This window comes from Podarcis muralis, chromosome 6 (assembly GCF_964188315.1).
Source record: "Podarcis muralis chromosome 6, rPodMur119.hap1.1, whole genome shotgun sequence".
Lineage (NCBI taxonomy): Eukaryota > Metazoa > Chordata > Lepidosauria > Squamata > Lacertidae > Podarcis > Podarcis muralis.
In genome coordinates, this window is record NC_135660.1 from 65,756,375 (window position 1) to 65,781,532 (window position 25,158).

At 44.4% G+C, this 25,158-nt stretch overlaps 1 protein-coding gene across 2 annotated transcripts in view; it reads left to right on the forward strand.

Moving 5' to 3' along the window:
• The first annotated feature begins 10,898 nt into the window (after positions 1 to 10,898).
• Positions 10,899 to 25,158, forward strand: part of PRKG1 (protein kinase cGMP-dependent 1) — a 599,721-nt gene continuing 585,461 nt past the window's right edge. Inside the window, exons 1-2 of one of the 2 annotated variants that reach the window (XM_028729654.2) lie at positions 10,899 to 11,068; positions 11,211 to 11,624. In XM_028729654.2, the coding sequence (XP_028585487.1) occupies positions 11,359 to 11,624 (266 nt within the window). In that variant the 5' untranslated portion in view covers positions 10,899 to 11,068; positions 11,211 to 11,358. Of the gene's footprint in view, positions 11,625 to 25,158 lie in introns of both variants that reach the window. The other variant, XM_028729658.2, reaches the window with a different exon arrangement.

Genomic DNA, 25,158 nt, shown 5'->3' on the forward strand with positions numbered 1-25,158 from the left:
GTGGTGGGCGGGATTCAAAACTTCCCAGGGGGAATTTCAGGGGGAGTATTGGGCATCCCTTTTTCAATTCTCCCCACATTAGTGTTGTGAAACATAAGCCCTTTTCACACATTACTCAAACCTAAGGCATGGCCATGTTTACTTTGGAGAGAGGCCATGCTTTTAGCCCTACCTCTGAACCTACACCACCTTCCTCAAAAGAGTTGTGCCTTTCTTCTGCACAGCTGGGGGTCCTGACTGCTTGAAGCCTTTACAGGTGAGCAAGACCACCTGCATATAGATTTCTCTACAGACAAATAAGCGCATCGGATGGTTGCTTGTCAGGGGTGGCACTAAAAAGCACAGGCCTGCTCCCGACAATGCCATGCCTTTGTGTAATGTGTGGATAGGGCCATAGAGCTATTGGTAACATCCTTCTACCAATCAAAGTTTATGTAACGTAATTCCTATTTTAGAATCATTTTTCATTTTTGTTAATGACCCAAGTATTACATCAAAATATTCCATAAAAAGTCATGTCTGCCTTAGCTTTGCACAAAAGTGTTGTGTTTCATCATGGCTCCCCTTCCCCACCCCCCATAGCTAACTCCCTTCCCTACGACCCATGAGAATTGTTCAAGTATGGTATGCATTTGCAGAAGCACTGACTGGATGGAATTCCCTTTTCCTTTTCGGATAAGAACACTCCCTAAAGCAGTGTTTCCCAACCTTTTTTGGGCAAAGGCACACTTGTTTGATGAAAAAAATCTTGAGGCACACCACCATTACAGCCCCGTGACGTCAGCGCGCAGCGTCACGCCGGGAGGGAAGGGCGCCGGGGCGCTGCTGCTGCCGCCGCCGCTCCCAGCAGGCATGGGCCCAGCTGAGGCGGCGGCGGCTGTTGTGGTGGTCGCGGCGATAGCGGGCGGAGGAGGGGGCGGCGGCGGGGCCGAGGTGGCCGGCGGCGGCGGGGGAGGCGGCGGTGGGTGGAGCAGGAGGACGGCAGAGGCCGGTGAGGGAGTAGGGTTGCCCGGGGTTTGAGGAGCCGTCGCCGGGAGTTGCTGCTGCTGTTGTTGCTGCTGCTGCCCGGACATGCCGGCCTCCTCCTCGTCCGCTGTCTCGCGCTCCTCCCTTTTGCGCGCGCTGCCCCGCCGCCACCCCATTGGCCGGGTCCTGTCAGCTGATCCTGTGTTATTTCCTCTGTGTGTGTGTGAGGGGAGAATGGAGAGAGAAACCTCGGCACCACCACCGCGGAGCCGCCCCCGGCTCGACGCGGATCCTCGCCGCCGCCCCGCCTCTCGCCGCCCGACTCGCCCGCCTCCCTCCCACGGCACACCAGGCAACGTCTCGCGGCACACTAGTGTGCCGCGGAACACCGGTTGGGAAACACTGCCCTAAAGAGCCTTCCCTCTCATCCATTCTCATTGAGCTTGAAGTGCCAGTTTCTACCAACAGCCACACATCTGTGTAAGGCACCATTTGAAACATTTGACAGGAGAAGCTGTAGAATATCTGTTTTCAGTAAAACTCTGTTTTCTGCCTGCCACCATTTCATCTAACTTTTATCTATTTATTTACACCTCACCTTTCCTCTGTGTATCTATCTATCTATCTATCTATCTATCTATCTATCTATCTATCTATCATCTATCTATCATCTATCTATCATCTATCTATCTATCTATCTATCTATCTATCTATCTATCTATCTATCCTTTTTATCCTTCCCACAAATCCCGCAAAGTCAGTTAGGTTGAGAGTACTGATGGAAATAATAATAATAATAATAATAATAATAATAATAATAATAATAATAATAAATTTATTATTTATACCCCGCCCATCTGGCTGGGTTTCCCCAGTCACTCTGGGCGGCTTCCAAGATTTGAAAGTTTTGATTCACCTTAGTTTCTCACTTTTATAATCTTAAATTCAGACTTCCAGGTTTCTGCAGCAATTTGCTTTAAAAAAGAATTCTAATAAAATCCTTCAACATTTCAATGTAAATTTCACCTAATAAAAGCATACTATTGATTAATGTACCCTTTTTTGCAAGCAATTTACATTTTGTATGTTATTTTTACTGGTATATTCACCTTTATGCCCATTTTCCCCAATACATGCATCTTTCAAAATAGGATGAAAAACTGCATCCCAAAATTCAGATAAGTGAATTTTTAAGCTATGTTTCAGTTCTCATGCTGTTTTGGAAATTTGGCTTTAAATGTGAACTGAATCAAATTTCTCTCCCACCCTTTGTTGAAAGAAAGCAATTGACCCAAGGTCATCAAAGAAGCTTCATTACCAAGTGTGGATTTGAATCTAGCTCTTTCAAGAGAAAGTGTGGTACTTTAACCCCACTGGATTGGTAATTGCTTGTAAAAGGAAGTTTATATTTAAGGAGGGGAGTTTTGCACTAAGAAAATGTAACAGACAGGGCACTATTCAAGTAATGTGTTCCATCCATGCAAGGATATCTGCTTGGCAATGGAACTCCCCCCTCCCCTTCTCTTTTCCCCACATAACCCCACACCCTCCCCAAATCTGTTCCAGAGGGTTGGAGAGAACCTAGAACAGATTTAGGAGGGAGCAGATTGGGTGGCCTGGTGCAGGGTCTGACACACTTGATAGTAATCCTTTGAGCATCTGGGTCCAATCCAGCTGGGAGGAAGTTATGCACAACCTCCATTGCCACATCCAACTTGCTTCCACTGTATCTGGGCAGTCAGCTTCAAGGTCACCAATGACTTAAATGGGCTTTATTTTTGAAACTCTTCTCCAAAGCAGAAGCCAACACCACTTATAAGCTGCCTGTAAATTGTCTCCCCAAATAATTCCAGTAACATTGGCAGGAGTGGTTCTCTAGGGGTCCTAATGTGGGAGAGTGGCAATGTGCTGAAACTGTGGGGCTTATGAAAAATAGATTATGTACGTGACTGATAGGAAATAGTATAATTACAACTGCATGGAATAAGATTCAAGCATCATGCTGGCTGTAAATTGGGATACAAGGTGTTCTAATATGCCTTTATAATTTGCTGTTGAAACCTAATTGGTTTCATTTTAAAACTATCTAACTTTCCACTTAATTACATCATGATAGTTTCTTCAAGAAGTGACATTTTCAGGTTACTGGTTTTTTAAAAAAATATCAAGCAAGGCTTGCTAATTATGTCTCTGATATATCATATTGGTGCTATTTAGAGCTGTCTCTCTCCTTTTTGGAACAATAGAGAGAGTTGTATTTAATTTTCTTTTTTTTAATGTGGAAACATTTAAGACTACTTTGCAAATAGCACCATAAGGCTACTTCTCACAAGGCGGCAGTGGCAGCATGAGCAGGGATTTTAAAGCCTAACGAATTTACAAGGAAAACTCACATATAACTGAATGCCTGTGGGCATTGTTTATTTGATGCTGTGGATGTGTTGATAAAGAGAAAGAAAGATAATGGGGAAATCTTCACACACAAAACTCAGAATGGTCATATCCTAGCTGTATTGTTTTTTATTATATAGCAGTGAAGAAAAAGTCACAGTTGTATGTTTCCAAATTTCGGTTTACAACCAATATCTTTACCAAAGATACGTTCACACACAATTCAGGGTTTGGAGGCTGCAAACAATAAGTGATGACTTCCATTTGTGGTGTAGCTATCAGAAACCCATAAGTTTATATAATCAAGCACAGCTTTCTCCCAAGCCAGTGCCCTCCAAATGCTTCAGACTACAACTCCAATAAGCCCAGTCAGCATGATGGGAGTTGTAGTCTAAAACAGTTGAAAGTCACCAGACTGCTTTAACATCACCTCAGTCACACTATCTTTCAGTGGAAGCTATTCATGTGCTCAGGAGCAAATCCATGAATGATAAACACTACCCTACGTGCAAAGTTCTACTATTCAGAAGGAAGCCCCACTGAGTTAAATGAAGCTTACTCCCAGGTAAGTGTGTATAGCATTACAGCCTAGGGACGCAGGTGGCACTGTGGTCTAATCCATTGAGCCCCTTGAGCTTGCTGATCATAAGGTCAGTTCAAATCCGCACAACAGGGTGAGCTACCATTGCTTTGTCCCAGCTCCTGCCAACCTAGCAGTTCAAAAGCATACCAGGACGAGTAGATAAATAGGTACTGCTGCGTCAGGAAGGTAAATGGTGTTTCCTTGCGCTGTGGCACTCATCACGGTGTCTCGTTGCACCAGAAGCAGTTTAGTCATGCTGGCCACGTGGCCCGGAAAAGCTGTCTGCAGACAAACGCCAGCTCCGTTGGCCTGAAAAGCAAGATGAGTGCCGCACCCCACAGTTGAATTCAACTGGACTTAACCATCCAGGGGTCCTTTACCTCTACCTTTTGCAGCCTAGGTCTTACCTTTCATGTGTTACATTATCTTACTTGCAGGTAGTGAGGACAGTAGGCCTTCAATTACAGTGATGGCTCACAACCATAGATACAGGATGGTAGCCATCCTTATTAGGTGGGGCTGCCACATTTCTAGGTGAGGCTCCATCAGAGATTTCTGTAACTGTCTCAAAGCTCCACAGTCTCTGTATATTTTAGCGTCCATTAGTTGTTAGCAGCAGAAACATGTATGCTGGTAGGGACCATTATTTTTAAGTTCAGAGGCTTTTACATCCACAGCACTTTCCTTAAATAAACCAAACTTTATTAAAAGTTCTTTGAAGTTTCCTGAAGTTGCCCCTTTAAGCACTCTGCCATTTCTTTCAGTATAATCAGGATCTCTTTCAGGATCATTTAAGTATAATAAAGGTGGTGATAATGATTTTAAAACATCCACCAGGAAGAGTTTTGGATAGGCAGAGCTTATTGGGTAAGCTGGATAGTATTTAGAGCGCTATTATTTTGGGTGGCACCAAAATGATATTTTTTTGACCCCCCCCTTTTTTTTCTTAACCAGGAATTTACATGTCATTTGGATCTGCTGGACCTTTTAGGAATGTTTGATGCTGTTGACCATTGTACACTTCCAGACAGTCTGAAGGGAATGCACCCAGGACAGGGCTGGGGAACCCATGGCCCTCCAAGTGTTGTTAGGCTCCAACTTCCACCAGCTCTGACCATCAGCCATGCTGGCTGGGGCTTACGAGAGTTGTAGTCCAACAAATCTGGAGGGCCACAAGTCCCCCACAACTCCTGCCCTAGGAGGTACTGTGCTATGGTTCTGGCTCTTCATTGAGTGTCAGAAAGTGATGCTGGAGGACCAATTAAATGCCTTGGTCATTTGTGTATGGCATCACTGTCTTCTTTGGTAGGTTGTTCAATATCTACATATGACAGAACAGGGTTGTCTGGATGTTTAGAGTGTGTTGTAATCAACATGCAGATAGCACAGAGTTTCATTTCTCCTTTCCATCTAATACCAAGTTGTTGATGTTCTGAACTGCTGCCTGCTGATAGCAATAGGCTGGAGTTGAGGGCTAATCAACTGAAGCTTAATCCAGATGAGAGAGCTGTTCCTCATCAGGAAGAAGATAGATTCCAGAATAGAACTTCAAAGTGGGGGGGGGGGGTTGGTTGGGGGGGGGGAATCAGGTATTGAGTCTGCAGGTTGAAGAATCGGGTATTGAGTTTGTGGATGTTCCTAGATTCATCCTTGAACCTGGATGCCCAGGTGGTGGCAGTTGCTAGGAGTGCCTTTGGCTAGCTTAGCTGATGAACCAGCAGTGCCTTTTCCTAAAGAGGTCTGATTTGACCCTAATTAAACGTGCCTTGCCCTTTAGTTACATCTAAATTACTGCAACATGTTCTACATGGAACTAACTTTAACGAGTCCTCGGGAAATTACGTTGGTCCATCATGTGGTGGTCAGGATGTTTGTTTGATCACATTTCACTTGTCCTGCAGTAACTGGACTGGTTAACAATTTGTTTTGAGGTTCAGGGTGTTGGTGCTTGTCTTTTAAAACACTAAATGACTTGGGTCAAGGATACCTGAGGGATTGCCTCCTCCCATGCCAGCCTGCCCATTCATTAAGATCTATAGGGAAGAAATAAGGCCTTCTCAGTACCTGAATGGTTCCATCTTTGATGGCCTTTCACCAGCTTATGAAGGCTTCTTTATTCTAGCATGTGTTTAATTTGTTAGGCTGGGTTGATTCTAGTGACAAACTTTGTTTTATGTGATCTGCCTGCCCTTTGTGAATTGCATCTGTCACCTGTGGATGTTATGCTGTGATTTTTATACTGGCAATGTTGCTTTTTTATTTTTATATTGTGATTTTAATTGATGTAAGCTACTTTGTGTAATGCATGTGAGGTTGCTACAATGGTTTTATTCTAAATAAAATAAATATTCCCAAAATGTTTTTACTTTAATGAAAATGTTACAAATTGTACAGTATTGTATACACAGATTGTATACAAGGCAATTGTATGTTGCCTTGTGTTTGTTGGTAGTGAATCAGTAGTCCTAGTAGGGCAGTGCATGCTCTAGTCCCACCTCAACCAGAGCTATCTGATAAGCATGGAAAATGCAACTAGAAAAGCAAAGCTTTCCCTTGCTCTGTTCAACATCGGAACCCAGCCAAGCTGCTCATTGGGACCACACAATTCTTCAGCAATGGAGATTAGCAAAGAGGACAACTTAAACAACCTCCCCAATCTTTAGCTCCCAGATGCTGTTGAACTGTAACCGCAATACCTCAAGGACCTTCTCTCCCCTTATGAACTTACCCAGACCCTGAGATCATCATCTGAGTCCCTTCTTCATGTGCCTCCTCCATGAGAGGCCCAGAGCGTGGCAACATGAGAATGGACCTTTCCTGCAACGGCTCCCCCTTGTGGAATGTTCTCCCCAGAGGGGCTCACCTGGCTTCTTTGTTTCATATCTTTAGGCACCAGAAAAAAACATTCCTCTTCTCCCAGACCTTTGGCTAAGTAAACAATCTATAGCCTTTTAAACTGGGGTGGTGGGGCGGGAGGGGGTAGTATTTTTTTTGTTACTATGCTATGTATTTTTGTATTTTTATATTGCAAACTGCCCTTTGTTCTTTAGATGAAGGGTGGTATATAAATTCAATATAAATAATTAAATAGATTTCAGTGGAACTTATGTCTAGGGCATGGGCAGCCAATGTGTGGCACTACAACTACAACTTCCATTAGTCCCAAGTAGCATGGCTGGTGGCCAGAGGTAATGGGAGTTATAGTCCTACAACATCTCAAGGGCTACTGGTTTCTCCATCCAGATATGCATATGCAGATATTTTGTAGTTATTTTGTAGAATTGTAGAGTGGGAAGGGACCCTGGGGGTCATCTAGTTCCAATCCTTTGCAATGCAGGAATCTCAAGGAAAGCATCCATGACAGATTGCCAAAATCTACATTTGCCCCTCCCTGAAGCAGTGTGTGACACACTGTTCTCATCCACCTCACTGAGTGGTAATAACTCACCTGTCCACAACAGCAAGATCCCCCCACCCCAATGCAGAGATGCTTCAAGCTTTCAGCAAGGCCTTTTTGCAAACCTAGACAGCATCTTAAGAAGCAGAGCCATCACCTTGCCAACAAAGGTCTATATAGTTAAAGCTATGGTTTTCCCAGTATTGATGTATGGAAGTGAGAGCTGGTCCATAAAGAAGGCTGATCGCCGAATTGAATTATGGTGCTGGAGGAGACTCTTGGACTGCAAGAAGATCAAACCTATCCATTCTTAAGGAAATCAGCCCTGAGTGCTCACTAGAAGGACAGATCCTGAAGCTGAGGCTCCAATACTTTCGCCACCTCATGAGAAGAGAAGACTCCCTGGAAAAGACCCTGATGTTGGGAAAGCTTGAGGGCACAAGGAGAAGGAGAAGACAGAGGACGAGATGGTTGGACAATTTTCTTGAAACTACCAACATGAATTTGACGAAACTGCAGGAGGCAGTGGAAAACAGGAGTGCCTGGCGTGCTCTGGTCCATGGGGTCACGAAGAGTCGGACACAACTAAACGACAACAACACTAGAGTTAGGGGTAAGAAACCTGTAGCCCTCTAGATATTTTGGGGACTTCCCATCTAGCAAGGGTAATGGCCAGAGAATGAGTAAATTGTAGTCCAACAACCTATGGAGCTGCACTAGAGGCTTATCCCCTTAAAACAACAACAACAACAATTTTTATTTGTACCCCGCCCTCCCTGGCCGGAGCTGGGCTCAGCGCGGCCAACATCATAAAACTAACACAGTATACAAAGAACATAAGAACAGGCAATCAATTAATTAAAATACATCCTAAAATTAGTTCAGAGCAAATTAAAATCTGGACAGAAGGCAGTCCATGGGTAAAACTGAGAGTGGTTAATATTCTCCAGGGCCAACTGTTACCACTGGTCTTATAAAGCAGGCTAGGAGGCCTCTTTAATGCATGTTCTTATACAGAAAGAAAAGAATCAGACTGAACCCCGACCAAAGGCTTGGTGGAACAGCTCCATCTTGCAGGCCCTGCGAAAGATGTCAAATTCCGTAGGGCCCTGGTCTCTTGTGAGAGAGCATTCCACCAGGCTGGGGCCATGGCCGAAGAGGCCCTGGCTCTGGTCGAGGCCAGTCTAATCTCCCTGGGGCCTGGGATCTTCAGGGTGTTATTATTTGCAGACCTTAAGGTCCTCCGTGGGCATACCATGAGAGGCAGTCTAGTAGGTATGAGGGTCCTGGGCCATATAGGGCTTTAAAGGTTAAAACCAGTACCTTAAACCTGATCCTGTACTCCACCAGGAGCCAGTGCAGCTGGTAAAGCACCGGATGAATGTGCTCCCATGGCGAGGACCCCGTGAGGAGTCTCGCCGCGGCTTTCTGCACCTGCTGGAGTTTCTGGGTCAGTTTCAAGGGCAGCCCCACGTAGATGAAAGATGTGCAGCTGGAACATCCTTGAAGAAGTAAGGCTTACCTGCAGCTATGGCCCTTTTAGGATTTCCACCTGGTGCTGCAATCGTTTCCAGACTTTCTCAAGGAAAGCCCCACTGAACCCAGTAGGTGTACTTGAGAACATTGCCTTTCAGCACCAACCTCTAGCCACTGAAATCAGTGGGACTTTTTGTTGTTGTTATTATGGATAGATTACACTGCACAATATGAGAGCAGTATCTTCACATAAATGTTATTGTGAAGATTATATACTGTAAATGCATAGGCACTCACCAAAGCAGCACTTGGGGTACTCAAAATGGGAGCAAGAGAACTTTGCCCTGGAATTCTGAGAGGCCCCAGTAAGGAAGGAATAAAAAGATTATTAAGAGTACTATGGTGTAATAGCAGGCCATGAGCTGACATGTCTTCAGTTCAAATCTCACATCAAGTGACCCTTCTGTGGTCAAAAGGGTAGGAAGCAGATGTCAGCAATAAACTAGCAAGTTTTCATGCCCAAGGAAAGTCAGCTGTGTTATTCACAAATGGCATCAGGAGTGAGGAGCAAAGTTGCCAAATTTATTTGATTATGAAACTCAAGGTAGCCTGTGAATAAATATTGGAAGGGTTTCTCCATACTGCATGAAGGTGCAGCAAAATGGCGAATGAGATTTAATATAAGTAAATGCATAGTCATACACATTGGGGTGAAAAAGAAAACCCACAACAAAACCAAAAATCTATATACACACACTGATGGGGTCTGATTAGTCTACGACTACCCAGGAAAGATTAGTAGTGAATAGGTCACTGAAAATGTCAACTCAGTGCGTAGAAGCAGAGAAAAAGGCAAATTCTATGTCAGGAATTATAGAAAAGAGGTCAAAAAGAAAACTGCCATTGTCACAATGCCCTTATGCAAAGCTGTACCCCAACCACATTTGGAATTTTCTTGTACTGTTCTGATCACACCATCATTAAAAAGAAAAAAGAATACTGCAATACTGGAAAAGATATAGAACAAAAACAAGCCAGTTGATAAGAAATGTTATCCATACAGGAAAAGGCTACACTTTTGGAATTGTTTAATTTAGAAGGGAAGGGGAGATGTGACAGAAGTTTATACTGTAAAATTATGAATGAAACGAGAGATTTCCCTGCTCCTCTTTTAATATTAGAATTTGGGGTCATCTAAACAATTTAATTGGGAAAAGGTTCAGAAAAAGAAGGCGCCTACTTTTCAAACTATGCAGAGTTAACTTGTGGAATTAGTTGCCACAGGATGCGGTGATGGGTTTGTTAGGTCTGTGCTATAGGTCTATGACCCCCCCCCCCATCAGCTGTAATAGCCGAACTTCCATATTCAGAGAAAAGTATATCTCTGAATAGCAAACACCGGGAACAAACGTGCAGACGCCAATTTCCTTCATGATCTGCTCCTTAGCTTTTTGGAGGCGCTTGGCCGCAGCTTTTGGAGCCCTCCTCCCATTCACCCTTATGTGTCCTATTAAGCGAGCCACCAGTGCCTTCGCTTCCCAATTATAACAAGCCGGTTAGTAACACTGACCCACTTTACAAGGCTGTTGTTAGGATTCTCGAGGAGAAAAACGCACCAGGAGTGCTTGGAGCCCTTGACATACGCCTGGCCAAATGCTAAGTACCATTATGAAGGAACCAATTTGTGGAGGTTATTTTGAGGGGAGGGGAGGGATCAATAATTTATGAAGGACATCTAATTTTACAACCCCGGACCCGAAGCTTTGGTTACAGGGAGCTGTGTCACCCTTCAGGCTGCATAGTAATAATGGTTGCTATTTTAAGGACTGCATCTCTCTCTCTCTCCATCAACTTTCTTCCTCTCTCTGTTGTCTGTACCACTTAACACAGAAGATGTGGTGTGTGTGTGTGTGTGAGAGAGAGAGAGAGAGAGAGAGAGAGAGAGAGAGAGAGATGGAGAAAGGGAGAGCTCTTGTCCTGATGAGAGAGCTTAGGAGTTTGGTGGGGCTGCTGTTGGCTATTCGCATGCCTCTTCTTTCCATCCTCCTCCTCCTCCTCCTCCTCTTCCTCCTCCCCGAGTGAATCCGGTAGGTATGAAGGGCGGCGGCGGCGGCGGCAGCAGGAGGGTAGCTCTAATTGCTTTCTCAATGAAAGATAATCACCCGGTCCCGAGGGACGCTTCCAGATTAGCACTCAACATCCAGTGATCTCAGCCCTGTCTCATCCTGCTGCCTCCATTTACAGCCCATTCAGCAGTAAGTGGATCGAAGAAAGCCGCTCACCACCACCCATTAGTGACAGCAGATCTCTCCCCACTGCTTTGGACTGACTTTCCCCCCCTTCTTCTTCACTCCCTCTCTTTCCCCTTTCCTCTCTCTCTCTCCCTCTCTTACTTAGAGGCTCCATTCACTCCGCGCTCGCCTGGGTCGCTGCTGCTGCTGCTGCTTTTGCTGCTGCTCCTTCGCTCCCCCGCTCGCTTCCTTACGGGATACCAAAAAGAAGAAGAAGGAAAAAAAAGTTGCAGCGGAGCGAGGGCTTTCGAAACATGAGCGAGCTGGAAGGGGACTTTGCCAAGCTCTTGCTGCTGAAGGATGAGCGGATTAAAGAGCTGGAGAAGCGCTTGTCCGAGAAGGACGAGGAGATCCAGGAGCTGAGGAGGAAGCTGCACAAGTGTCAGTCCGTGCTGCCCGTGCCCACCACCCACATCGGACCCCGCACCACCCGGGCGCAAGGCATCTCCGCCGAGCCCCAGACCTATCGCTCCTTCCACGATCTCCGGCAGGCGTTTCGGAAATTCACCAAATCCGAAAGGTAGGGACGGTGGACGACGAAAACGGAGAGGGTGTGTGTGTGTGTGTTTGGGAAGGGGGGGGGGATACGTGCGCGCGTGAGCGCGTGCAGATACGTGTGTCACATCTTACACCCTTGTCTCCTCCAGCCCCGAAGTCTCCTTAAAGCTGGATGGCTACAGCCAAGTGAGGGGCGGAGTTGGGGTGTGTGCAAACCCCCTCCTCGCTCTCTGCTGCCTTTTCTCCTTGGCGGGGCTGCCGCTTCTCTCCCTCTCCCCCCCCCCCCTCCAACCAGCCCCGCTTCCCAAGGTTAGCGGGACAAGTTTCCCAAGGGTGAAGAAAGCAGTGGAGCCTTCTTGCCCTGCCCATCACGTGCTGTCTTGGAGCGGTGCAGAAGAGTCCAATAAAATAAAAAATAAAAAATAAACCCGGGCTGACAGCAAACCCTCTCGGGCATCTGAACAGTGCGCTCTCAAAGCGTGGCAAAGTTCCTCCAGGAGTTCTTGGGGATATTTTGGAAGAGTCCTCACCCACCCCACCCCGTGCCCCCCTCCCCTTCTCTGCTTCTCTTCTTTGCAAGCCCATCGCCTACCGAGATGAAGAGCCTCTTTTGCTCCCCATCATTTGGCAGTTGGGCTGCCCTTCTATTTTTGTTGAGCATGCCTGGATGGCCGGGCATGCGCAGTCGCGACGGTCGAAGCCGCTTGCCCTTTCCTCCCTTTGCCCTTAGAATTGGCTGCTCTCACAACGCGGGGGGGGGGGAGGGGGAGGCGGAGGAGGTGTAGAGTGGGCAATCTAGAGACGTTTGGGAAATAAAAGGGGAGGGGAGAGGAAGAAATCTGGAGGGGACGTCCTGGTGGAGAGAAGCCCAAATCCCTCCCTTTTCCTTCACCCCTTCCTTTCTCCCCTCTCTCCCGGCGCTCCAAAATAATCCCGCCTCCTCTAGCCCGTTCCTTCCCAGTCTGGCTTATGCTGCTGCTTTTTGCGAAAGAAAAAGTAAAGAAAAAGAGAGAGAGAGAGATCGTGACACCAGAGGAGCCCCATCGATCGGTTCCAGCATTAAACCCCCTGTGGACATTAGCGAGAGGAAGTACAGAGCGCATTATGAGCTTTTAAGCCGCTGGAAGTGCAGAGCTCAAAATGCATGTTGCAGGATATTGAATATCCCATTAAACGGCGTCTCTCCTTCTCCCTCTCTCACCCCACCCCGACTCTTTTCCTTTCATCATCATCATCTGTTACTCTCCTGCCTAGTTTGAATGATCATACCTTGGAGGGAGGGGAAGGATCTTAGTGAGAAAGGAGAGGTACCAGGCACGTGCTGGACACGTGTTTGTGTGTTTGTGTGTAAACTTAGAACCTGAGGGGGGCAAAGTTTTGTCTGGTAGGGATGGGCCGGTTTGAGTTAGTGACTTGGTTTTCGTGCTGATGAGGATTTCAGAGTTTGTATGTATTAGAATCAGTTATAGAGTTGGAAGGGACCCTGGGCAACACAGGAATTTCAACAAAAACATCCATGACAGATGGCCATCCAACCTCTGTTTAAAAACCTTTGAGGAAGGAGAGTCCACTACCTCTCCCACTGTCAGAAAGCTCTTCCTGATTTCCAGCTGGAATCTCCTCTCTTGCCACCTTTACTGCTGTGCCCATATTTCTCGACTCTTTTAAAAACTGGCCCTTAAATCTCTCTGAGACCCTTTTGCATTGTTTCTTGTGTAGAAATGTTAACCTGAGGTAGGCTCCCAGAGCAATGAAGGTGAGCAGGAGAGGTCATTGGAGTGGCCACTGTTCCAAGTCTTGGGATCTGGGAAGCACAATTACCTTCCAACTACAATAGAAAACATAAAAGATTGCTTCTTTATAGCGCTACAATAAACTTATCTGCTCAGAATGGGCATGGCTCGTTTTCTCCTTTTCCAGGGATGATGACAGATTTAAAATCTTCCTGCATCTTCATTCACTTTAATTTACGTTTAGCTGTAAGCTTCTCAGTGCAGGGACCCAACCACTTATATGGGTCTACAGTACCATGCACCTTGTTGACACTATAAAAACAATGAACAATAAGAAAAAGTGTCATTAATAAGGATTTTTTTATTAAAAAGTAGTTAATGAATCATGAGTTTTAATTTATTTGCCCTTGAACAAAACAATAGCTCTAAAGGGGGGGGGGCACCTATAAACAATTTTTTTTTTTATGACTTACACACACTGCAGCAGGCACTATCTGCTAGAAAAAGCAGCCCTTCCTGTGTGTGTGGAAAATGCCTCTTCTGTGATAGTGCTTTATATTCATTCAAGTAATAAAAAGGTAAAGGACCCCTGACAGTTAAGTCCAGTCGCAGATGACTCTGGGGCTGCGGTGGCCAGCACAACTATGCTGTTTCCTGCTGAAACCAGAGCAGTGCACAGAAACGGCGTTTACCTTCCCGCCGGAGCAGTACCTATTTATCTACTCACACTTTGATGTGCTTTCGAACTGCTAGGTGGGCAGGAGCAGGGACCGAGCAACGGGAGCTCACCCCGTTGCAGGGATTTGAACCGCTGTTCTTCCAATCAGCAAGCCTAAGAGGCTCAGTGGTTTACACCACAGCGCCACCCGCGTCCCCCATTCAAGTAATACAGACGTAATATTATTATTATTATTATGGATAAAAGTAATATATAAAGTTAATTTTATAATAATAAAGGAATATAAATTGCATGTTTTATTTATAAACACTGCTTGGTTACTCGAGGGGATCTTTTTTTAAATATATGAGAATGTTTTTAGTCAATTACATAAACACTGCTGACTCTTGTGACATCTGTACGTTGGCTGCAGGCCTAACCATGCTTGCAAATGTTCTACTGAATTCAAGGGAACTTGCTCCCAGGTAGCCTAAACCCTATAAGAAGTTGTCTAGAACAGGGAATCAGCAAATGTGAAATAATTGTTACTGCTCTTAAATCTAGGAGAGGGAGTCTGGATGTGGGGGGAAGAAGATGAGGTTGTCTGAATGAGGAACAGTAAAGATTTGTTTCTGTTGAGAAAGAAGTTGCTGGAGTGACAAAATTACACAGCGGTCCAAGTGGTCTCTGTAAAACTGTGTTAGACACATCCCATACAAAAAAGCCAGAAGGGTGTGATTAAAAATTGGCTTCCTCACAGTGTCAACTGTGGCTTGAATGTGTGTGAGTGTGTGGGTTTGGTGTAGTTCCTTAGTTTATTTCTGTTTTTGGGTGTCTCATCTTTCAAAACGCCTGGAGTTTGGGAGGTCGGGGTAGGATTGGGGAAGGCTGTCATCATCTTTAATACACCCAGTTCGCTTAGAGGCTTTTTAATTTTTTTAAAAAATGGATGCACTGGCCCCTTTGCTGCAGTCACCTTTTAAAAATAAGGCTGCATTAATGACTGGGGTTATTTTATGAATTTTGAAAGTCCTGCTTCTGAAGCCACAGCTTCGCTTGAAAGAGAGCACTGTAGGTCTTTTGTGTCAAAATTAAACCGGCCTTGTAAATATAGGATTTAAGTGAGGGGTTCCATGAGACTGATATTCCCACTGGAAAAATGACTTTCAAAGAGGTTTCGCAAGGCTGTGGATGTCGCACTCCTGCACGCCTCCCCGCTCTTTCCCAAACTGGGAAACTTGTGGGGATGGAGAGTTAGTCTCAGTTCACAGAGACAGATTTATCTCTTCCATCAGATGTCAAGAGCACACATTTTTCTTCCAACATTCATTGCAATTATTAAGTCCCAACTTCCTCTTCTTTGTGGTTTACACTAGGACAGAGGGTAAATTCTCGCCGCCGTCCCCCCCCCCCCCCAATGTTTGGGCTTCTGCTTTCGAATAGAATACAAGCCATGAAGTTTATTTTCAGCACACTGACTCACTGTAACAGGGAGTTATGACAAGTATAATATATGGAGATAGTAATGGTTGGAATTGAGGGTGGGAGAGATGCACAAGAACGTTTAAAGGAACAGAATGTCTTTTTAGTAACAATACCACAAGCAGTTTTCGCTCTACCCCCACTCCTAAAAGATACAAAATGTTGGCTCTAAAGGTTTTTGGGGTTTTTAAAAAAGTTATATCTGTGTTATTATATCGTACTGTGGTTTTATATGCTTTACTTTAAAGTATTAAAATTAAAATTAATTAATTAAACTAAATACACACTTACCTGGGAGTAAGCCCCTTTGAACTCAATATAACTTACTTCTGAGTAGATATGTATAGCAGTGGGTCCCAAACTGCCCCCTCCCATGGACCACTGGAAAGTTGCTGAGGGTCTTGGCAGACCACTTAATGATTTGTCTGGCTGTTGAAGCAATTTTAATTCCATAGTATTCAATATAATACATCTATAATAAATAATTTTTTTAAAAAAATAGAAGAAGAAATAAAAATACAATTAAAAATCAAGATGAACAGTAAGCCCACAATTTACTCTAGGGTTTGGTTCCCAGGAACCTTGCATAAACGCAAAAAGGTGTAAAGCCAGGAAGACCATCTCTGCTTTTTAGCTCTCCCACCAGCTGAGGAGGAAGCTGTCTTGCATTTTGGGGCCATGCTTCTGATCACCTCCCCTTGCTCTTAGACTACCCTTCTCTCTGCTCTCGCTAGGTCTCTCTGATGATGCCCAAACACACTCCCAGGGTGAGTGCAATGGTTGGTGGGACTGCCAATTGTTGTCCCCCCACCTCCTTTTGATGGTTTTCTACTGATTATTTTGATTCCCCCTGCATTTTTCTGATTTATCTGTTTTCCAATTAACCACATAAGTTTGCAACCATGTAAAAAAAGTGAGCAGAAGTTGTGAGTTTAGTGTATTCAGTGGGGCAAGTGGGCTAGCCCCCATTTTCTATCACAAATCCACAGACACATCAAAGACCAGTGATGGTCCACAAACGACAGTTGAACTCTATGCGGTTTAGTTCTGATGTAAGTAAACAGGAGTAAATATGCTTAAGATCAGGATGAAGGAGTATTTTCTGGATTTCTCTGCTAAAAGATGATGATAAATAGTGACAAATTAATAGTGATAGATTTAGTGCTGGGAATGGAAAGGGCCTTATACTGATGGATTGAATACTAGAGATGGAAAGACGAATTGAAGAGTTTGGTCAAACACAGATCCTGAAGTATACAGAGTGAACAACAGCTATTAAAATGGCAGGATCCTTTTAAAAATTTGTTTTACTGAAACTCTCCACCTTGACCTCTCTCATTGTTGGGAAAACAAATACAAATACTGTATGTTTCATTCCCACTTAAATATTATTGCTATAATATTCAAAGAACACAACTTCTGTTGGGCTGAGATTTCTCTGATTACGGAGATGATGTCTTTGAAGCATTTTGAGCACACGATATTCACTTGGTAAATACTAAGGTTTTTTTCCGGTAATAAAACAAATATATACATTAATCAAAGTCTTTATGTTGATTTATGTATCAACACATGATATGCTAAAGGCTCCTGTGAATGATACGAAACGTTTATGGCATTTTTCAAGTATGTGATTAAATTATTGAAATAGTACCCCTTCCCTTTCCCTCCCTCAGGAGTCCAAATGCACTGCTGAATAATCTGGAGTCCCTCTGGCAATGCATAGTGCAGATTGGCCAGATTGCTTGAAAACTGTAGTGAGGAGTCTGAATCCAATAATAGGAGCTGATCTGACATTTGGGCAATGTGACAGCTGGACATTTAAGGTGTGGGGGAGCAATGCTAAAATCTGCTCACATAGCGGACTCCAGGCATCCTTTTTTGCCTCGTAAGAAGTGCAAACATAAAAGATGCTGCAAAATCATAGAGTTTCCCTACGCCATGCAAAACAACTTCCTGGTTCAGAGCAATGGTCCAAATAGCACTATTCTTGATAGCACTAGATACTTCAGACTGGAGGTATCAGTTCTGTCAGGCTTCATTGATTATTTTTAGATTTCAGCAATCACTTATTTGGGCACATCAACTGTATCATAATAGATGGCCTGGTTCACCATTCATATTTTGTCACTGGAATATGTGATTGAGCCATCTAACACAGACAGAACTTTCATATCAACCATTTCACACACAGTGGTTATTAATGGGGTGTGTTTTGTTTGTCTAGGACAAACAAAAAATGCACATGCATGTGTGAACTGGTGCTCAGTTAATACGTTCCAGTGATCCTCGCTACTATACTTGTCATTCAATAAAAGAAATCTCAACCAATTTACAGTATGAGTTCTAACACTGCAATCCTATGCAGAAATATTTAGAAATCCAATGGGGCTTTCTCCAGGTAAATGTATAGGATTGCATCCTAAGTCAATTTATTGAGTAAACTTGTTTATGATTAAAAACAATAGTTTGGAAGCATTCATTCTTAGATGTTGCATGCAAATGTTTTAGAACAGGCTTTCCCTCTTAGAAGAGGAGGGATGTCTCTTTTCAAAAGGTCATTGCAGTTTGCATAACAGGGTTAGCATTTTGTAATGATTAGCATTGTAAGCCTGGAGGCCTTGGCTCAGGGGTCAGCAACCTTTTTCAGCCGTGGGCCGGTCTACCATCCCTCAGACCATGTGATGGGACGGACTATATATTTTGGGGGGCGGGGGAATGAACGAATTCCTATGCCCCAGAAATAACTCAGAGATGCATTTTAAATAAAAGGACACATTCTACTCATGTGAAAACACGCTGATTCCCAGACCGTCCGCAGGCCGGATTGAGAAGGCAATTGGGCCGCTTCCGGCCAATGTGCCTTAGGTTGCCTCCCCTTGCCTTGGCTCAACCATGAAGCTCACTTTAGGACCTTGAGTTAGTCACTCTCAGCCCTAACCAACTTCATAGGGTTGTTGTGAGGTTAAGGGGACTGGGGAAATCTTGAGATCCTTGGTGGAGGGATGGGAGTGAAATCTAATAATAATAACATAAGTGTTAAAAATAATAATAATAATAATAATAATACATTAAAAAATCTGCTGCTTGAGCATCTTACAGATTAATCTATTAAGCAATAAAGCCCTAATATCCACGTCTTCCGTGAAGTGCTTGTTCTAATTTGGCAATGGAAGCTTGGTACTTGTGTATGCTGAGGTTCTCCAACTGAGCTCTCATAGTAACTGCAGAGAGGTTTGAAAATATAATAGAAAAAACTACCCAGCAAAGAGCCTGGAAGCTAAGTTGCAAATTAAGAGGCACCCAGATTAATTGTTTTTCCCCCAATTACTATTCTGTTTAATTCCCTCCAGCAAGGTTTTAAAGAGTTGATTCAAAAGCTCTTCTTCGCCCTTTTAGACTAAGAAAAAAAGCTCTTGTCCACAAACATAGCTTGGGATTCATAATGCAAATTATGTTACGCATGCGAACGAAAAAATGGAAAATATTTGTGACTGTCAATATGGTTTATTTCTGTTGCAAGGCCCTGGATTAGTTCTTTGCAGTATGCTATCCAGATGGGCATTATCGCATGACATTACACAAAATTCCAAAGATCAGGCATGTGCTGTGAAAAAAACACTTCCTTTGGTTCATGTGATAGTGTTGCAAGTTCTCTACTCCTGGTATGTGTGAAACGATAAACAAATCTATCATAATTGCTTGTAATTCCTGAGTTTATATACTGTTAACATGAATCCTCCACAGCCATTTCTGTTGAGAAGTTTGAGAGCTGTGATGTTGTTAGTGATGAGCTGGCATCTTTGCTTGTGGCAAAATGATATACGAAGCTGTTCTCTTATTTTTTTTGTTCCCCAGATTTCTGGTAGCCAAAACACACTTTCTTTCTGAATTGAAGGCACATTTCCTGTTGCACCAATAAATAGTTTCCATTAGCATGAAAAAGTAAAAAGGGTTCTGAACAAACCACTCCACATTTGCACAGCAGCTTCCTGGAGCTTGGGCCACTGCTACCCTACAACAAGCAGCATTTTGAAGTGTAATAAAAAGGCAAAAACTTGCTGCCACCACAGTAGCATACCCTCAAACATTCAACAGATGAAAATTGAGACAGATTACAATAGGGAAAACAGGGAAATGCAGATTCTCCGCCCTCCTTCTCCAAACCTGGTAAGACCTTGCCCAGTTTTAGGAAGGAGGTGCGATGCTCTGACAGGTTCTGAGAGCATTCCTGCTTCCTTTCCAAAGCCTGGTAATCACTGGTGCAGGAGGAGGAGTGCATGGGGAGCGCACCGCCCCCGGCAGCGCGATCCTCAGGGTGCCATCACGGCTGCTCCCCGCCTGCGCTGGGTGCCCTGCCCCTGCAGGCGGAGCACCCCACCCCCAGGATGTGTCCCAGCCCCGCCCCTGCCTGCTCTCTGCCCCCGGTGCCGGAGCATGAAGCTCCGCCACTGCTGGTAAGTTCTTGCCAGCTTCGGGAAGGAGGCAGGAGGACTCTAGGATCCTCCCTGTAACCCCACCTTTACACAGGGACCCCAGGCCCTTCTACATTTCTGGGACATTCCCAGATCAAATCAGAAGCCAAGATGGCTTCTGTATTTCTGGGGATGCCATGGTTAAATCATGGCACTTGGAAGGTATGCGGTAGCTGCTTTTTCCTGAAACTTGAAAGCGGGGATGGGAAGTCTTTTTCTGTCTGAGGGCCGCATTGCCTTCTGGGCAACCTTTCTCGGGCCACATGCCAGTGGTGGCCCTCTCCATCCTGCCTTCAGGCAAGGAAGAGGCATTATCAGAGTTGATGGACACAGGCTAGGTCGAAAAACTCAAGGAACGTGTGAAGGAGGGCCAATGATGGTTGAGGTTTGATGAAAGGGGGTATGGTTGGGAAGTTTCCTGATGGTCAGATCGGGGGGGGGGGGGTTAGAGAGGCACATTTGTCCCCCAGGCATGAGGTTTCCTACCCCTCTAAGGCAATATAAAGGAAAGTCTGGGAGCTGTCCTTGGTGCCCCAGTAGGTTTTGTCTCTCACTCACAATACTCGAAATGTCACCTCTCCTGACATCGCACTCCACCCTGAGTCAGGAGAACCAGTGATTTTGGGTGTGTTTAGTTCAGCCTCAATGTATATCTTACATAGTAAAATGGTACCTACCACTTGCTAGATCAATTGATGAACAAGTTATGGTTACCTAAGTAAGTACATAGGACGAACTTCTGCAGCAGTGTAATTGTATGCATGTTTACTCAGAAGTAAGTCTTGCTGTTTACAGTGGGACTTATTCCTTAGCCACTGTGCTTAAAATTGGAGCCTTAGCCACACAGATGCAAGATAGCAAACCTCAGAATAGTTTGGGTGCAGGTAAGGCAGTGGTGGGGGACCTTTGGCTCTGTAGATGTTGAAGGTCTGTGACTTGCATCATACCTGACCTTTGGGTCTGCTGGCTGGGGCTACTGCGAACTGGAGTCTCATCAGGAGAACCACAAGTTCCCTTCTTTGATGTAAGAGCTGGACTTCCTTACTGCCCTTTCATCAGTGTGGTGAAGGTTCTTCTTCAAATCTCATTGAGTCTTCCATTTTTGGTGGCAGCTTGAAGAAAAGTGCAAGAAATAATAATGGCTAAGCAGGAACATGTCTAAATCACAGCTACTGATTAGTCATGGAATCATAGAGTTGGAAGGGGCCCTGTGGATTATCTAGTCCAACCCCCCTGGCAATGCAGGAATATACAGTTGTCCATTATGGGAATTGAACCTGCAACCTTGTTGCTATTAGCACCATGCTCTAACTAACCAATTGAGCTATCCTACCCCTTCTTTGAAGTGGTGGCAGCATTGACCCCTACAGAGAGGCTTACCTGGCACTATGTAGTGGACATTTTGGCACCAGATGAAGAATTTAGCTTCCCAAGCTTTTCCATCTTAAGATCTTTTAGATCAGGGTGCAGATCCTCGGGCCCGAGGGCCAAAAGCAGCCTTCCAAGCCTCTCTCTCTGACCCTCAAGACACTCCCCAGAGTTCCCTGCAAAGAGGGTTGATTGTTAAACCACTCTGGAAATCGTAGCTCTGTAAGGGGAATATGGCTCTCCTGTCCTAACAACTCTTAGCACCCATCACAAACTACAGTTCCCAGTATTCTTTGGGGGAATCCACAAATGCATATGAGACCTAAGCTTGGATCCAGTCTTGTGTTTTAGTTTTTATTTTTAATTATAAGACACCCAGTGTAATTTTGTTCTTGGATGATATACAATGATCATAGATCAAAAGTAATAAAATGTATTCTTAATCTTTATTTTGGACCTCCTTTAATAATACCTTGTGTTGCAGCCTTGTTAAATGCTATAAGGAAGGGGCAATCATTTGGGGAAGGTTTGCGTGTTCTTTTATATGCGGCATTTGAATAATATATGTGTCAGCAAAAGGTCAGCAGCCTGAGGAGGAAATCTAGCTGGCAGCCAACTGTGTTAGGTAGGAGAGGGGGAAATGCACAGCATGGTGATGTCATGTTATGGGTTGTGTTATACTACATTAGGGATGGAGAACATGTGGGCCACCAGATGTTGCTGGATTGTAACTCCCATTATCCTTGACCTTTGGCCGAGTTGGCTGGGGTTGATGGGAGTTGGAGTGCGGCATCATCTGCAGGGTCACAGATTCCCTACTTCCATACTCCTTGTTTCTGGGAGGAAGGGAGGAAGAGAGAAGGAGTGGAGACAGCTCCATGAATCTTATACTGTAACTTCTAGTTCCATCTTTATTTGGGAAGTGCTAGCTATTTTAAAAACATTGCAAAGCACTATGCATATTGAAAGTGCTATATAGCTGGCAGAAAAGGGGATGGTCATCACGAGTTTAGACGTCAACAGATTGTAGTATATATACTTTAAATTTAGAAATGTGTATACCTGAAGTGAGAAATTTAGATTTCCGAAGTGCAGCTAATTTTAGGGGTGTGTGTGAAACACAGCTCTTTGATATTAAATATCCACCCAGCCGTTGCAATTATGGTGACAACAGCCGGTAGTCTTCCCCCTCCCCCGCCCTCTTAATTAATGCTGCTTTGGTTTATTTATTTCTAGGGTGCCCTTCATACTGTCAACTGTAAAATTATACTTGAGTACTAATTTAATGTGTGAAGTTTAGGGCAGTAAAGCTTGTTTTATGCCTTGGGATAGCCAACAGTCTCTTGAAGGAGAACTTCTCTTTCTTTCTTTCTTTCTTTCTTTCTTTCTTTCTTTCTTTCTTTCTTTCTTTCTTTCTTTGCAGTTTGGCATAAAATTAAGGCCACAGCTAATTGCAATTCTCTCCAAGCACCACCTTTGCCTGAAGAATTGACAGTGGTGAAGTTCGTCTCCTTTCCTGTTTTGACAAAAATTTCTCATCAGTAGGCATTCTCTTGTGGGGGCAGACACCCTCCGTGGAGATAAAGCTGTAACCAAGTACAACTAGTAAACAGAACCACTAGCAAAATGGGAATGCTGGTACCGAACATCGCAATTATTGATTGATTTATATGAGGGATGGGGAACCTGTGGCCCTCCAGATGTTGCTGGACTCCAACTCCCATCAGCACAGCTCCCTGATATCACTCCCTGATATTATATTATGCTGCTCTTTACTTTGCGCCTGCCATTCAAGCAAGTTTGCAAATTACAATGAAACATGCTTAGCTTGTTGTTATTTATCAGGGCTGGCAAACCTTTTCTTGGTTTTGTTACTGTGCTGTAATTATCAGGACCGTAGAATGGTGCAGTTATAGCAAGAAGGCTGCTTTTCTGGCTTTATTTGCATAAACTGTGGATGGCACTGAATAGCAGCATAAGAAGACCCCCGCTGGGTCAGTCAGTGGCCCATTTATGCTAACATGCTGTTCTCATGGCAGCCAACCAGATGCCTGTGAGAAGCCCACAAGCAGGACCTGAGCACTGGAGCAGTGGCGGAGCTTCATGCTCTGGCACCGGGGAGTGGAGAGCAGGCGGGGGCGGGGCTGGTGTGCATCCCGGGGGCGTGCTGCACTGCCCTAGGGGCGTGGCACCCAGCACAGGCAGGGTGGCAGCCGCGATGGCACCCCACCGGGATCGCACTGCCAGGGGCGGTGCACTCCCCCCGCACACCTCTTCCTCCGCCATTGCACAGGAGAACTCTTTCCTCCTGTGGTTTCAAGCACCTAGTATTCAGAAGCATACTGCCTGCAACAATGGAGGCAAAGCAAGGCTGTTGGGGCTAGTAGCCATTCATAGCCTTATCCTGCACAAAACTGTCCAAATTGGTGGCCCTCGCTGCCTCCTGTGGGAGTGTATTCCATTGTTTAACCATGTGCTGTGTGTCATATATTTCTTTCTTGCTTCTCCACCCAGAAGCTCAAGGTTTTGAATGTTTTCTTCCTCTCCACCTTTTGTATTTGCAACAGCACTTTGAAGTAGGTTGAGCTAAGTTTTTAAAGAACGTTTATTTTTTCAAATTATTATGGAGCTGCAAAGACAAGTAAACAAATAACAAATATTTAATATATCCCACTAAAGACAGGACATACAAAACCTGAGCTTCTTAAATAACACCCAATATAAAATCATGACCACCATCTTTTTTCTAGACAGCAAAGTTGCCTTTAAATCTGAAACTAAAATATATGAAATAAAATCCCACCATACTGAACCTTACTTTTCCCTTAGAGACTGTAACTTATGCCTTTTTTTTTGTCCTGCAATAACCAAATTTCAGAGTTTTTTTGTAGTCACATTAAAAAAAAAAAAAGATTTCCTTTGTTGTGCTCGAGTCTAGACATCCTGGCAGCTGGCAGCATCCATGTCAAAACTTTCTTTTGGTGAGATGTCGTCATAAGTATCTGTCCACATATTTAGTAGGGTTAACTGGGGAGAAATTTAAATATGTTGTTTTAATAATCTTTGATATCTCCTGATAAATTTCATTTCAGAATAAAGCAACCTGTGGGCATTCACACCAGTGATGAAAGATAGTCACTTTAGTCTCACAACCTAAGTTTATTTTATTTATTTATTACATTTATCTCCCACTGTTTCCTCCAAGAAGCTCAAAGTAGCCTACACATTTCCACCTCTTCATTTCATCCTCACAAGAGCCCTGTGAGGTAGGCTACCTGAGTGACAGTGACATTCAGTGTGCTTCTTAATGCCAGTTGCTGGAAACCACAGATGAGAAGAGTGCTGCTCCACTCAGGGTCTACTTGAAGGCTTCCCATGAACATCTGGCTGACTACCATGAGAACAGGAGGCCACTGGCCTGATTCAGCAGGGCTATTTTTATGGTCTTATGCTGGTCTCCGAGGTCTTGGACGGGTCACATGTCATTCTCACCAACTGTTACCATGATCCCTTTGCCCAAGGAGGCCAGGAAATGAATCCGAAAGTTACTGCTTGTTAAATGTGCCCTCTACCGTAGAGTTATGGTCCCTGAGTTATGGTAGATTGAGATCTGGACAGGTGGATAGATACCTTGAGGGGCTGCCTGGTGCAGTGGATATAGTGTTGAGCTTGGTTTTGGATCAACATAGACCTCAGTCTGAACAAGTTATGGCTGTTCTACTTTTTGAAAATAGTATAATCTTTAAAGGTGGCTAGTCTGAAAACTTTGGGAGCTATCGTCTAGGAACATTCTTTCAGCTTAACCTACTGTACAATATTGTAGGGAGTGGTAAAATGGTG